At 47.7% G+C, this 14,441-nt stretch overlaps 1 protein-coding gene across 2 annotated transcripts in view; it reads left to right on the top strand.

Annotated features, from left to right (window-relative positions):
* The window catches only part of CHTF18 (chromosome transmission fidelity factor 18), a 61,688-nt gene that overhangs the window by 20,419 nt on the left and 26,828 nt on the right, over window positions 1-14,441 (top strand). For both annotated transcript variants that reach the window (XM_040441225.1, XM_040441223.1), the window contains exons 13-17: window positions 2,847-2,945; window positions 4,553-4,683; window positions 5,063-5,228; window positions 5,429-5,653; window positions 7,220-7,369. In XM_040441225.1, coding sequence (XP_040297159.1) covers window positions 2,847-2,945; window positions 4,553-4,683; window positions 5,063-5,228; window positions 5,429-5,653; window positions 7,220-7,369 — 771 coding nt within the window. The remainder of the gene's footprint in view (window positions 1-2,846; window positions 2,946-4,552; window positions 4,684-5,062; window positions 5,229-5,428; window positions 5,654-7,219; window positions 7,370-14,441) is intronic.

Genomic DNA, 14,441 nt, shown 5'->3' with positions numbered 1-14,441 from the left:
CCCGGGTGTTCACCAAGGTCCTGGCCCCGGTTTTAGCCTTACTCCGTTCCAGGGGTGTTTTTCTGCTACCGTACTTGGACGATATCCTCATCAAGGCTCCGTCCCTTTCTCAAGCGGTTGCCAGCGTGGATCTCACTCTAGAGACTCTGGCGAGGTTCGGTTGGGTCATCAACTTCCCCAAGTCCTCTCTTCCCCCCTCCAGACAACTCGTCTTCCTGGGAATGCTTTTAGACACGGGAGCGGCGGAGGTACGTCTTCCCTCGGAAAAACGTCTGATCCTCCGTGGGGCGGTTCGGGGTCTCCTTCTCCACCGTCGACCGTCCTTCCGCTTCTGCATGCGGGTATTGGGGCAGATGGTTGCCTGCTTCGAGGCGATCCCATTTGCGCAGTTTCACTCCCGCCCTCTCCAACGGGCGATCCTCTCCTCCTGGGACAAATCGCCGCAGTCTCTGGATCATCCCTTCCATCTTTCGCCTCCGGTGCGGTCATCTCTCCGCTGGTGGTTACAGTCCCCTCTTCTGGGCAGGTCCTTTCTGCCACTCAACTGGTTGGTGGTTACAACCGATGCCAGTCTCTCGGGCTGGGGAGGCGTGTTTCCTCCCGATCCGTCCAGGGCATTTGGTCTCCATCGGAGTCCAAACTCTCGATCAATGTCCTGGAACTGAGAGCGGCCCTTCTGTCTCTACGACACTGGACTCATCTGCTGAAGGGTCATCCAGTTCGTGTACAATCAGACAACGCCACGGCCGTGGCGTACATAAACCACCAGGGGGGCACTCGCAGCGCTGCAGCGATGCGGGAGGTCACCAGCATTCTCCGTTGGGCGGAAGCCCACGTCCCGGCCTATCTGCAATTTTTATTCCAGGGGTGGACAATTGGGCGGCGGACCTTCCTCAGTCGCACCACCGTCGACCCCGGCGAGTGGTCTCTTCACCCGGAGGTATTCGAGGCCATTTGCCTTCGTTGGGGCATTCCGGACGTGGACCTCATGGCCTCAAAATTCAATCACAAGGTCCCCGCCTATCTGTCCAGGGCCAGGGATCCGGGAGCTTGCGGAGCCGACGCCCTCGTTCTTCCTTGGCGAGGCTTCGCGCGCCCATACATATTCCCTCCCATCCCTCTCCTGCCCAAGGTCCTTCGGAAGATCGCGGCGGAAGGCGTCTCGGTGATTCTGGTCGCTCCGGACTGGCCCCCGCCGGTCTTGGTATGCCGACCTCATGCTGCTCCTGGCAGACGCGCCCTGGCCACTGCCCGCCAGGGAAGATCTTCTCTCTCAGGGACCGATCTTCCACCCGCGTTTAGGGTCCCTACGTTTGACGGCGTGGTTGTTGAGACCACCGTCCTGACACGTAGAGGCTTTTCTGCGGACGTCGTCCGCACCATGATCCGCGCCCGTAAGCCGTCCTCTTCTAGGATCTATTATAGGACCTGGAGGACTTTTTTGGGGTTCTGTGCCGATCTGGGGATTCCTCCGCTCGCTTTTCTCTCCCCACCGTTTTGTCCTTCCTGCAGAGCGGACTGGCCCAAGGTCTAGGCCTTAGTTCTTTGAAGGGTCAGGTATCTGCGCTGTCCATTTTGTTTCAGCGCCCACTGGCCCCCCTTGGTCCTGTCAAGACCTTCCTTCAGGGCGTGGCTCACGCGGTTCCCCCGTATCGCCCTCCGGTACCGCCCTGGGACCTGAACCTGGTTCTCTCAGCGCTCCAGGCTTCTCCTTTCGAGCCTCTGCGGACGGTTTCCTTGCGACTTCTGTCCTGCAAGGTTATTTTCCTTGTAGCCATCACCTCTCTTCGGAGGGTGTCCGAATTGGCTGCACTCTCCTGTCTGGAACCTTTCCTAGTGTTCCACCAGGACAAGGTGGTTCTTCGTCCGGTCCCTTCCTTCCTTCCTAAGGTGGTCTCCGCCTTTCATCTGAACGAGGACATCGTTCCTCCCTCTTTGTGTCCTTCCCCTTCCATCCGCGGGAGAGGAAGCTTCATCGCCTGGACGTTGTCAGGGCGCTCAAGATTTACCTGGAAGTAACCAGCTCTTTCAGGCATACTGACTCGCTCTTTGTGGTCCCGGAAGGGTCGCGCAGAGGGATGGCGGCATCCAAGTTGCTATCGCTCGTTTTGTCAAGATGGCTGTTACTGAGGCTTATCTCGCCAAGGGCAGGGTTCCTCCCCTTGGTGTTACCGCTCACTCCACTAGAGCGGTCGGGGCTTCCTGGGCTCAGAGAAATCGGGCTTCTTCGGAGCAGATTTGCAAGGCGGCCACTTGGTCCTCCTTGCACACCTTCACCAAGTTCTACAGGGTGCATACTCATGCGTCGGCTGACGCCGCTTTAGGCCGTCTGGTGTTGCAGGCGGCAGTTGATTGATGCCTCTGGTGTTGGTTGAGTTTGTTCTGGTCCCTCCCTTCTGGGACTGCTCTGGAACGTCCCATGGTTTCCTGTGTCCCCCAAGGAATATGGGCGAGAAAAGGAGACTTTTGTATTACTTACCAGTAAAGTCTCTTTCTCGCTCTTCCTTGGGGGACACAGCACCCGCCCTTCATTTGGGTTACAGTTGTGGTTCCGGCTTGGTTGCCCCCGTTGGGGGCTCGACAGTTCTTTTTTCCGGTTGGTGGTTATCTTTCACTACTTGGACACGCAACTGGCAGTCTCTTCTCCAGGCTGAAGGGTATAGCTGATGGAGGAGGGGCTTACAGCTTTCGCTTAGTGTCACGCCTCCTAGGGAGCAGAGCTATACCCATGGTTTCCTGTGTCCCCCAAGGAAGAGCGAGAAAGAGACTTTACTGGTAAGTAATACAAAAGTCTCCTTTTTATGGATTTTTAATATCGTTTCTTACGCCAAGGCTTGGTTTTGCAGATCACTCTTAAACAGGGCATGAAAGCTGACACTGGGGCACTGATGGCATTGTGTGAGAAGACCGATAATGATATTAGATCCTGTATTAATACACTGCAGGTACGTATGTGACCAGATGCTGCCCTCCCACCAATCAATGAATATACTTTTAATTGTACTGTTAGTAGGTTTAATTTTCCTTGTTCGTGCCTTTTTTACAGCTATCCTTCCCGAGATTGTGCTGATTAATGCTAATAGCAGAGTATATTACTGTATTAGCCTCCGAACAATTTAACTAGAGGTCAGGGCATAATTTGAGGAGTTTTCTACACTTTTATAGGTGAACTATGAGTATGTGACTGCACGAATAGGGAGTCCTGCTCTCCTGGGATTCTGGTGGTCAGATGCCCACAGTCACATATAATGTAAGAATCCTTATAGAAAACGCAGTATTTCCTGCCATATTATTTAGGTATTCTCCACTTGAAGTTGAGTGCCTCTGTACAGTGATGGTCAGTTTCGCAGTGTTCGTCAGTGAACACATGCGTGCTGCCATCTTTAGTAAGGTAGACTCGCCCGACCTCACTAAAGAAGAATGGAATGAGGCATTAGACGCCCCGTCAGGGGTATCACCCTCCCTTAACAATAGACTTATACAGTTATTTATACTTCATAGGAGCTACCTCACTCCGGTCAGACTATATAAGATGGGCAGATTGACGCATAGCGGGTGTCACCGGTGTGCACAATCAGAGGTGGGATTTTGGCACCTGATGTGGGAATGTAACTATGTTCAGAACTATTGGAGGGATGTAGTGACCGTACTATCCACTATGATCCCTTGTGCCCTAAAAAGTGTCTTTTAGGAGTAGTTGATGACGAGGCGCTATCACACTATAACTGTACTTTTCTGAGGGAGACTCTCTTCACGGCTAGGGAGGCAGTTGCTCTCAGGTGGATGGCAGATAGGCCGCCTACGGTCACTCAATGGAAAGCCTTGGTAAATCAAATAACACCCTGGGAAAAAATGATGTTCTCCCATAGAAAATGTCCTTAGAAATTTGAGAAGGTTTGGGGATCATGGTGTTCCTCGCCAATTGACAGTATCTTCGATACATATGCATTCCACAGAGTAAAACCATTTTTTTGAACGTATGTACCCTGTAGACAACACAAAGCGACGACGCCTAATACTCTGCTGTTGTACCTCCTTTATTGTTAATTGACATTAATGAGATTTGAAGTTGTAATCTGAAGAGATCAATATGTGACTCACCAATGGATCCATATGTAATAATGTGACTGAGTATGTAGTGTATCAGTATAATGTATGCAACATGCCAATCTTTGCTTGTTATATTTCAATAAAACGAGTTTAAAAAAAATATATAAAAAAAAGTTGACTCGCCCGTCCGGCGATGCACAGGTAAGCCCTTACCTGTGCCTGTGCCGGGAGCCGGTCTGAAATCAAATGCAGTCACCGGGAGCAGGCAGTTCCGAGAACAGCCCGATGAAGGCCCCCGGCGGCTGTTCTCGGAACTGCCTGCTCCCGGTGACTGCATTTGATTTCAGACCGGCTCCGGCCACAGGTAAGGACTTACCTGTGCATCGCCGGACGGGTGAGTCTACCTTACTAAAGATGGCAGCCCACATGTGTTCGCCTGCGAACTGACCATCACTGCCTCTGTACAAGCTTCTGGCATGTAACACAATGTTTCTATTTTCAGTTCTTACATGGCAAAGGGAGGAAAGAACTGAACTTGCGCACAGTCCAGACAATGAAGATTGGGCTAAAGGATCAAAATAAGGGCTTGTTCTCTGTGTGGCAGGAAATCTTTCAGCTCCCTAAAGTTCAGAGGTATGAGCTGGTAATGATAAAACACACAATGGCCTATTAAAGGGGTATTCCCACGCTGTAAACTGATGGCACGTCACTTAGATATGTCATCACTATATGATCAGTGGGGATCAGACCTCTCAGGGCTCCCCGGCCACCTGCCATTGACAGAAATGGGGCTGCCCTGCAGTAACCTGCACAGCTAGGTGGCCTGGAACCGTGCTAAATCAGCCTGTTAATTTTTTGTTTAAGGGGGAAGGCTCAAAGATCAGACCCCAATCTATCAAAAAATGATGGTATATCCTAGCGATATGCCATCCCTTTACAAGAGGGGCATACACCCTTAACGGTTATTATTTACAGGTTGACAATTGTTTTATTGTTTTCCTTCTGTCTCCAGAAAGCGCATTGGTCAAGATGTTACTACCCCAGATCTTCAGCTGCTTCTTACAAACAATGATCCCCTCAATCTGTTGGGCAGAACTCCATTAAGTGTTTTGGCCCAAAGATTCCACCATATATTGCACCTGACTATGGCTACAGGGGAGTACGAGAAACTGACATTGGTGAGTACTGCATAGTTTCTGACGTATCCAGGGTCCAGTGGTTGAAACCTCACTTATCCCAAAGATGTAGAGTGCACAATCTTCATAAATGTCTCCCAGGAGATGAGGAAGCAGCTGAGTGTACGCCGCTGTTTCCATATCCACTGTAGACTTTATTGAGGAGAGACACTACAGCCTATAACTCGCGTTCCTCTCCACAGGGATTATATGATAACTTTTTGAACATGAAGGTGAAGGAGTCCAGTTTCGGCACAGTGGTCTCCGCTCTGGATTGGTTGGGATTCACAGACATTGTAAACACAACGATAATGCACGGGCAGAACTTCCAGCTCATGAGATACTTGCCTTTCTTGCCGGTCGCCTTTCACCTCTTTTTTGCTGCTTCAAATATCCCTCGAATTGCTTATCCCAACAGTCACTACGAGGTACGTCTGGGAGTTTCATTTAATGGTTTAACGAACTAATCAGACCTGCAGTAAGTACTGCACTCCTTGGTAGATAACGATAATAAAGCCTGCCATACACAGTCAATAACTGCCTGACGAATAATCATTTGGCCAACAATTAACACTCCCGACTCCCTCTAATAAAAAAAAAAAAAAAAGTGCAGGTTCACCTTTTGTATTTGGCTACGGTATTTTGTTGGAACTCTCATTGACCTGCAGATGGTGCTGAATTACAACCAATCTGTGAACCTACAGTGACACTTCGAGGGTTATTCCCATCTCTGGCTTTTATTGCTGAGAAGGGAATAACCTGAGTAAGCACCGGCCAGTGGTGGCCCGAGTTATGAAGATGTCAGAGCAGCTCTGTTTCCTTTAAAAGGGGTTGTCTCGCTTCAGCGTTTATCACGTAGAGAAATTTAATAGAAACCACTTTCTAATGTATTGTGATTGTCCATATTGCTTCCTTCCATTCATTTTTCCATCGCATTATACACTACTTGTTTCCATAGTTACGACCACCCTGCAATCCAGCAGCGGTGGCCGTGCATGCACACTATATAGGAAAAAGCAGTTATGCGCACCACTCCCATGGTCCCAGCCACCAAAGAGGCCGGTGCTTTTTCCTGTAGTGTACAAGCACGACCACTGCTTGTGGGATTGCAAAGCAATTCGGAAAAATGAATCAAGCCAGCAAAGGAGGCAATATGGATAATAACAATACATTAGTAAGTGCCTTGTATTAACTTTCTCTGGCATTTATCATGTAATCGCTGAAGCGAGACAACCCCTTTAATTCCTATAGCAGTGAATGAAAGCCACACAAATGGCATTGCCTAGCGAGTTGTTTCCATAACTTCCGAGTCGTTCAATAGGACGTGGTTCCTGTTTTAGAAGCCTAAAAGGGTGCAAATTTCAAGTTGGCCAGAAAAGATTTGCCGTCCGGCGTGGCTGTGATTTCTGGTGTCACAGAATATTACATGGCCAGCCATTGATTTCAGTATGTGAAAGTAATGCTTCAATAGAACTGAAGTCGCAGCCATTTGTTAATGCGCCTAATTTTGCTGCAGTGATCCCAAATAAAGGGCACCATATCCTCTTTGCTTCCATAATTACACAGCCTCAGGTATAAAGTTGTGTGCACTGCTGACATTGTGTTTAACAGAGAGGTTCTCCGCTGCTTGTTAGAAGGGTTTCTTGTCAATAAGCAGAATGTAAAGTGCCCCCCTGCTGGGGAATATGTGGGGAAAGTTGGCAGTAAGTGTTTAATTTCCCTGCAGCGCCACCACAGGGGAAAAGAAGCATTACACAATCTCCGTTCACGTCAGTTGATTGTCTGTATGATGCAGGACTGGAAAGGTCCTCCTGAGTGCGAGACGCTCTATATAACCGCTGATCACGAGATGAGGATCCTGAACAGAGGATGCCCTAAATCAACACTGAATTCCCTAATAGGGCAGAGTTTTCAGAAGTTTTAGGTAGCAGATTGGCCTTTTTTTCAAGTGTTTGATATCAAATCATCTTTTTTTTTTTTTTCTCTACATACAGGCTCTATCCAGACTTAACCAAATGCAGAATCTTCTGAGCGCCATGGTTTCCGAAATCGCCCCTTCTATCCGTTCACGTGTTGGACCTCAGTCCTTGGTTTTGGATGCTCTATGTCTTCTGCTTGATGTCATCTCTCCAAAGCTGCGGCCAGTAAGTACTGAGTGGTTCACATCTCCGTCTCCAAGTCAGTTTTGGTTTTGTTTAGTTGCATTAGGTTTTTAGCCCAAATTCCACACTGAAGATGGCGCCATGTTGTGTGAATGGACTGTTCCAAATCCTGTTCATGTGCTCGTGATATATTATAGGACTCGCTGTAGATTTTTCATACTATGCTCAGTTGCAAGTTTCACGTTTTGTAGAAATTCCCTAAAAAAAAAAAAACCCGTATAAACATAGGGGCACATTTATTAAGATCAGTGTTTTAGACACCAGTCTTACTAAAGCCCCATAGCTGGCAGAGGATCCGCCGGCCTCGCCATAACTTTAGCGCATCCAGCACCAGTTCTAAATATAAGACCGCTTCCGAGCTCCCTTTACTTGGAACATTATGCAGTGTTGATGGTGTACTGTAAAAGAATACTTTTAACCCCTGAACGACCGCCATATAATAGGGTTCAGAGGATTCCAATGTGCCACAATACGCTGTGCAATCCTGATGACCGTGCTACTGCATATAACCTTAGGTCTCCATGTAATCCCTGCGGTGACCCCTTAAATTTTGCAGTTAAGTAGCCACTGTGTTGTCTAAGGTGTTTGACAGAGGGCAGGATATCCCCTTGTTAGTCCTTGACATGATCTACTGCGCAAGGCATTTAAAAAAATGGTGGCCTTTTTTTGGGGGTGGGAAGAGTGTGGGAGGGGGAGGGTGCAGTAAAAGATTTTAAAAAAGTTTCTCAGCCTGGTCATTGGTGAACACAGGCCTGACCATGGGGTATAGCTGCATCCGCCACTAGGAGGTGAACAGTAAGCAAACAGTGTGAGCCCTTCCCACAGGGAGTAAAGGCTGTATTAGACAGCACGATTTCTGCCGGTGATTGTCGGGAAGGACATGTTCTTTCCCAGGAATTGTCTTGGCGCCTGTCAAAAGATTCCAATAGCCCGATGAACGAGCGGAGGCTTCCGCCTAGCAATGTGAAAATATAAAGAAACAAGCCCTTGCCCTTTGTTACCCAGCGCAGGGCAAGGGAGAGCATTGGAGCATGAAATGCTCACAGGGGCCAGAGGGGTGAAAATGGGGATATGTCCGGTTTCAGCTCTGATCCCGGACAACCCCTTTTAAGGATCAGGTTTTGTCCCTACCATTTTATTTCAGCATAATCTGTCGTCAATTTCTGCAGTTCTGACTTTCCTGCAGGGGGTTGCGCATTCTGTGCCCCCTTACTGCTACACCTTGTCCCCGTGGGATCTTAATTTGTGGCTTGTGATTCTTCAGTCCTCACCATTTGAACCATTGCAGCAAATATGTCTCCGTTCTCTCTCCTACAAAGATGACTTTTTGGTGGCCATCATCTCCATTCCTAGGGGTTCGAAACGCCAGGCTCTTTCCTGTCGCTCCCCATTTCCTGTGCCCCATAAGGTTCTAATCTGCCCAATGCCATCCTTCTTACAAAAGGTGGAGTCGTCTTCGCAACGAAGATTTTGTTCTGCCTGCGTTTTTTTTTCTTCCATCTTATCCCCAAGAGCGCTGTCTACACGCTTTGGATATCTGGTTTGGGCTGTTCGCATTTATCTGTGTTTATGATTCCAGATGGTCCCAGAAAAACACTGGCCGTGTCAAAAGCCACCATTTCTGGATGGGTTCCCTTGGTAATTGTGGAAGCGTACCGCACCAAAAACCATGAACCTTCATTCTGCTTTCACACAGTCAGCGTTGTATCAATGATTTCTATCAGTGTGAATCAAAACCAGTATTGGAGGCTACACAGAGATGAGGTATAATGGGAAGATTTGCACCTCTTCTGTGTTTTCAACCTGCACCCGGTTTTGGGTCACAAGCACTGATGGAAATCACAGATCAAACACTGACTGTGTGAATGCAGCATTACTGCCCAATCTGCTTGGGCGGTAAGGGCCTCCAGGGCTGTGTGTCACCGGGCTTTGGCCCTCCAAGTGTCCAGGTCGCTTCTTTCTCCAGGTCTTATAGGGTGCACACCTTTGCATCTGCAGACACATCACTTGGAGGCAGTTCACTGACTGCTCCATCTTCTGGGTTTTCTTGCCCTCCCTTAGGACTGCTTTAGAACGTTCCATGGTCTTGCCTGTGTCCCCGACGATGCAGATGAGAAAAAAAAAACTTTTTGTACTCAACGTCAAATCTTTTCTCTCTTTCGTTCATGGACACAGCTCCCTTCCATTATATAATTGGTTTTTGCCTCCACTTCAGGACTTGTTCAGGTTCTGCTTTCTTGCATAGATTTTTTTTTTTCTGCTTCTCCTACTGCTCTTGTACTGTCTTAGCTTAGTCCCTGTAGGACCGGTATAGCTCGTACAAGGAGCTCACACTTTTTGCTTAGTGTCTGCCTCCTAGTGGCAACCGCTATAACCCTATGAATCGAAGAGAATAAAATATATTAGGGGTTGAAGTTTCACGGCCGAGCTGTATGCAGGCAGCACACTGAGCTCCGCTGCAGGCCAGCCCTAATCGGGCGAATTATAAGCTTTTAAATCTCCTAAACATGGGCAAATCCTCGAGGGAAAGATCTAAAGACCCCCTGAGACCCTCCAAATCGAGTGCTTCTCAAGAGGAAATAGAGCACTTCATAAGGAGAACACCAGCAACCCCGGCGCATGAATTAAGCAAGATGGCGCCGGCAAGACATAGAAGCCTCAAACTGAAGATTCGGAGGCTGAAGGAGGAAGTGAAGTGGAAGAGGCAACAGCAGAAGGATATGACCAGAAGATATCAAAAGCTTTCCTTAAGGAGCTGATGACACATTCTCTGGAACCACTGGTACGTGAACTTAAAGATATCAAACAGAATCTAAGGCACATGCATTCTAGATCAGAAACAATAGAGACTGCGCAAACATCCTTAGTAGACTTCAACAATGAAGTCTCTCATAATCTAGATAATTGCCAAGCTCACGTGAATCACTTGTACTCTCTGATAGAGGATCAAGAAAACCGTGGACGGAGGAACAACCTCAGGCTGAAAGGCATGCCAGAATCTGTGTCGCCTGACATGCTGGCAACTAGTGTTGAGCACGAATATTCGAAAAGCGAATTTTTATCTCTAACATCGCCACTTCGAGAATTTGCGAATATTTCGAATATAGTTCTATATATTCGTTATATCGAATATTCGTCATTTTTTTCAATCTGAACACATGATTCCTCCTTCCTTCTTGCTTGTGGGCCAATGAGTCATTGGCCCACAAGCAACTTAAGCAGGGAGAAATCCTGACTTCAGATGGAAAAAAATGACGAATATTCTAAAAACTAATATATAGCACAATATTCTATAGTGCTATATATTAGTTTTTAACACACGCCTGTTACGCGATCATTACCTTGTCGATTTTCGAGTAGAAAATAAAAAGAATGTAGAATATAACGAATATATTCTTATATAAATATTTGCGAAATATCACGAATTTGAATATGACCCCTGCCGCTCATCACTACTTGCAACCTCCCTCGCCACCATCTTCTCAAATTTGCTCAGCCAAGAAACCGTCAACCTTGAACTGGAGCGTGCCCACAGAGCGCTACGTCCCTCACCAAAGCAAAACAAAGCCCCAAGAGATGTCATCTGTAAGCTGGTTCGTTTCCAGACAAAAGAATAAATCCTCGCGGCCTCCAGAACTACTGCCCTCATCACCTACGAGGGATCGACGGGCACCATCTACCAGGATCTGTCCTCCATGACGCTGCGTAAGAGGAATCATTCATTTAAGACCGCTGCTGGAAATGCTCAAAAGTAAAAAAAAAAAAAAAACACCTTACCGCTGGCTAATACCCCTTTGGGTTGCTTATTAATGCTCCAGGCAGTAAGCTAGTGGTTCGGGCAGCGGCTGATCTCAAGAGGGTATACGAAACCCTTGTAATAGAAGCTCTACACATCGTGGACTGGAACTTTGCTCAACATATAGCTCCATTGCCACCTCTTCCAGTGATTTCTCCCTGGACCCCAGTTTCATCTGGTAAAACGCAAAGATCTAAAGCCGTAAACCGCCAGATGACACAGAGAAGATCACAAACTACTCAAGATAGACCATTAGATGACATCTGAGCAGGACGTCAACCTCCCTGCAAAATTGCCCATAGGGAGATGATACAGCTACCATTTTCCAGCTAGCCCGATCAGGTAGCTACAGGCCGTGTGGATGGAAAGTTCCTCCCCTCACGACATTATTCTACTTAGAAGTTCTCTCCTAATGTTCTTTACCTTGTTACTTGTTTTTGACTACCCTGTCTGCCCTCCCTGTCCCACAACCTCCTTCCTGTCAGCTCGATGGGCTCCACATATTGCACCAAGACACATATCACTATACATATGTGAAGATCTCCTTTCAAGGGAATCCTATTCTACCTATGGCAATACCTTTCTTCGATGGTACAATGCTATTTCCTATAACTTGCACACACCTGCATTATAATCGGTGGTACCACAGCACCTCACCTGGCTCTGCTTCAAAAGGAGCTAGCGTGGATATACACAAGTCGCTCCTCTTTGCCCTGCGTTCATCCCAAGTCGATTTGGATGGGAGATATGTTTTTCTCAAAGGAGTAATAGGCTCACAACTGATCACCTTGGGAAGTATTGGTTCAGTTTAGAGACTTTGCAGAGGGTTCCATAATCTTGGGTGGAGATTTGAATGTGGCACTGGACCCGTCTTTGGATTTCTCCGGCCCCTCCACATCCATCGCTAGGGTGGCACTGGATAGGCTGCGGGCATCCCTGGCGGACTCTACCTGCCTGGAGATTGATGCACCACGGGGAACGGGATTACTCCTTTTTCTCTCACCTCCATCAATCTTACCATCGACTAGATTACCTGTTTGTCCCTCCTCAACAACTACACCTCTGACTAAAAACGGATATAGGCAATAGGTTATCAGATCGTGCACCGTTTTTTCTGAGCTATAATCTACAGGGTACTCCTAAACCTACTTACAAGTGGAGATTACATTGCACTCTTTTAGGATCAGAGAAAAATGTTAAACGAATAGAAGAAGCTCTACAAGAATATTTTAGGCTGAATGACTCCCCAGGAAACACTCACTAGAGGGGAAACGCTCATCATCCACTGGCAGCCTTTGCCGACGATGTCCTTTTGTTCATTACTAATCCTGAAGAAACGTTCCCAGCCGTTATGTCTATACTGGACTACTTAGTTATCAAACTTCAAAATTAACCCCACAAATCCCAGGTTTTGAGCATCTTCCTCCCTACATCAATAGCCAATTAACTCCAACAATCAATCCCAGACTTCAAAACCTACTACAAAGCAATCCAAGGGACAAGATGTCTAGATTGGCTTAGGGCCTCTAATGAGAGACTAGACATTCAGGCTGATAATGCTATGTGTCCAACCACCCTCAGCTCTCTGCTGCTCGGCAAAGAACGTCTATAATACGTTAAAGGGATTCTGTCTTCAGATTTTACCCCTATAACCTAAAGATATCCTCATGTCCGGACTAATAAGAAGAATCCTAAGCTGGCCTTATTAAACCTCACTGTGGCTCTATTTGTCCAAAAAACAGGTTTTTATAACCTGCCAATCACTTACTTAAGGTGCCCAAGGGGAGGTCCATTAATACAGGGTGCCCGGCCGCACCCCTCGCCGCCCGGTGCCCAGCCCCGCCTTCCGTCTTCATCGCCGCCTTCCCTGTCTTCAGCGCCGCCTTCTACAGCTCAGCACCGCCTCCGCAATCCTCCCCGTCCCTCTGCCAGATCCCGCGCCTGCGCACTAGGCTCGGCCTGACGCGCCCGTGCGGACTCCTGGCAGCGGCTTCATTGAGCGAAGTGTGCATGCGCCGGCCTGATGCGCACTTCGCTCAACCCTAAAATGACCTGCAGATTGGTTGAGCTTAGTGCGCAGGCGCAGGATCTGGCAGAGGGACGGGGAGGATTGCGGAGGCGGTGCTGAGCTGTAGAAGGCGGCGCTGAAGACGGGGAAGGCGGCGATGAAGACGTAAGGCGGCGCTGGGCACCGGACGGCGAGGGGTGCGGCCGGGCACCCTGTATTAACGGACCTTCCCTTGGGCACCTTAAGTAAGTGATTTGCAGGTTATAAAAACCAGTTTTTTGGACAAATAGAGCCACAGTGAAGTTTAATAAGGCCAGCTTAGGATTCTTCTTATTAGTCCGGACATGAGGATATCTTTAGGTTATAGGGGTAAAATCTGATGACAGAATCCCTTTAACAAAAAACACACTAAGCCACTGGCATGTTTGCGGACTGAAGAAAGCACTAACATCTAACTCCATAACTCTCACACGAGTCTCGGATGCTCTCCTAGACTCTCAACAAACCTTTAGGGACACCCTTCCCCCAATGGCCTTTGAAATGCGAATTCCCTTGCTGGACTTGTGCCCTCGGGGTTCATTGCCTAGCATACAAGAACTCACATCCAATCTGCGTCCTGGGGGGGGGGGGGTCTCTCTCCTTTCCACCTCCAGCATCTCATCCACTATATTAAGCCTCTTCCTTCTACTATACCTGCTAACCCGGAACACTCAATGTTCGAAAAACTAGCAGCGCGACAAAAAGAACCTAGTAAAAAGATCTCGACTCTCTACTCCCTAAGATTCAGTTGAATGAATTTTGGTTTATTCCAAAATGGGAAAGAGATTTAGGGATCAAATTATCAGATGAGGAGAGGATAAAACTTCTGTCTTTGTCACCAAAAGTTTCTAAAGGTGTCAAATTGCGGGAAAACGACTACAAGGTGCTCGCAAGATGGCACTACAATCCCTCCAAAATCAATGCTCTTTTCCCTAATAGTGACCCAAGGTGTTTGCCTCTTAGGCTTGAAGTTTGGGAGATAAGAGCTTTAAGGTGGGCTCTTTGGATGGTGTGAAGAGATAAATGTTGAATGGGATCATCATCTTTATCGGTTTCTGAAAAGGAATAAAGCGTTATTTTGGACAGGTTTTGTGGGTTGAGACCTACGTCTTTAAACTTTTTTTGATGTAACTCTGGGATGTCATTTACCGTCATCAGCGGGGAGACATTGGGACTGATGTTTTTCGCCTATACATCCCAGATCCTCAGTG

Source organism: Bufo bufo, chromosome 7 (genome assembly GCF_905171765.1).
Source record: "Bufo bufo chromosome 7, aBufBuf1.1, whole genome shotgun sequence".
Classification (NCBI taxonomy): domain Eukaryota; kingdom Metazoa; phylum Chordata; class Amphibia; order Anura; family Bufonidae; genus Bufo; species Bufo bufo.
This window is presented reverse-complemented; position numbering and strand designations above follow the sequence as displayed.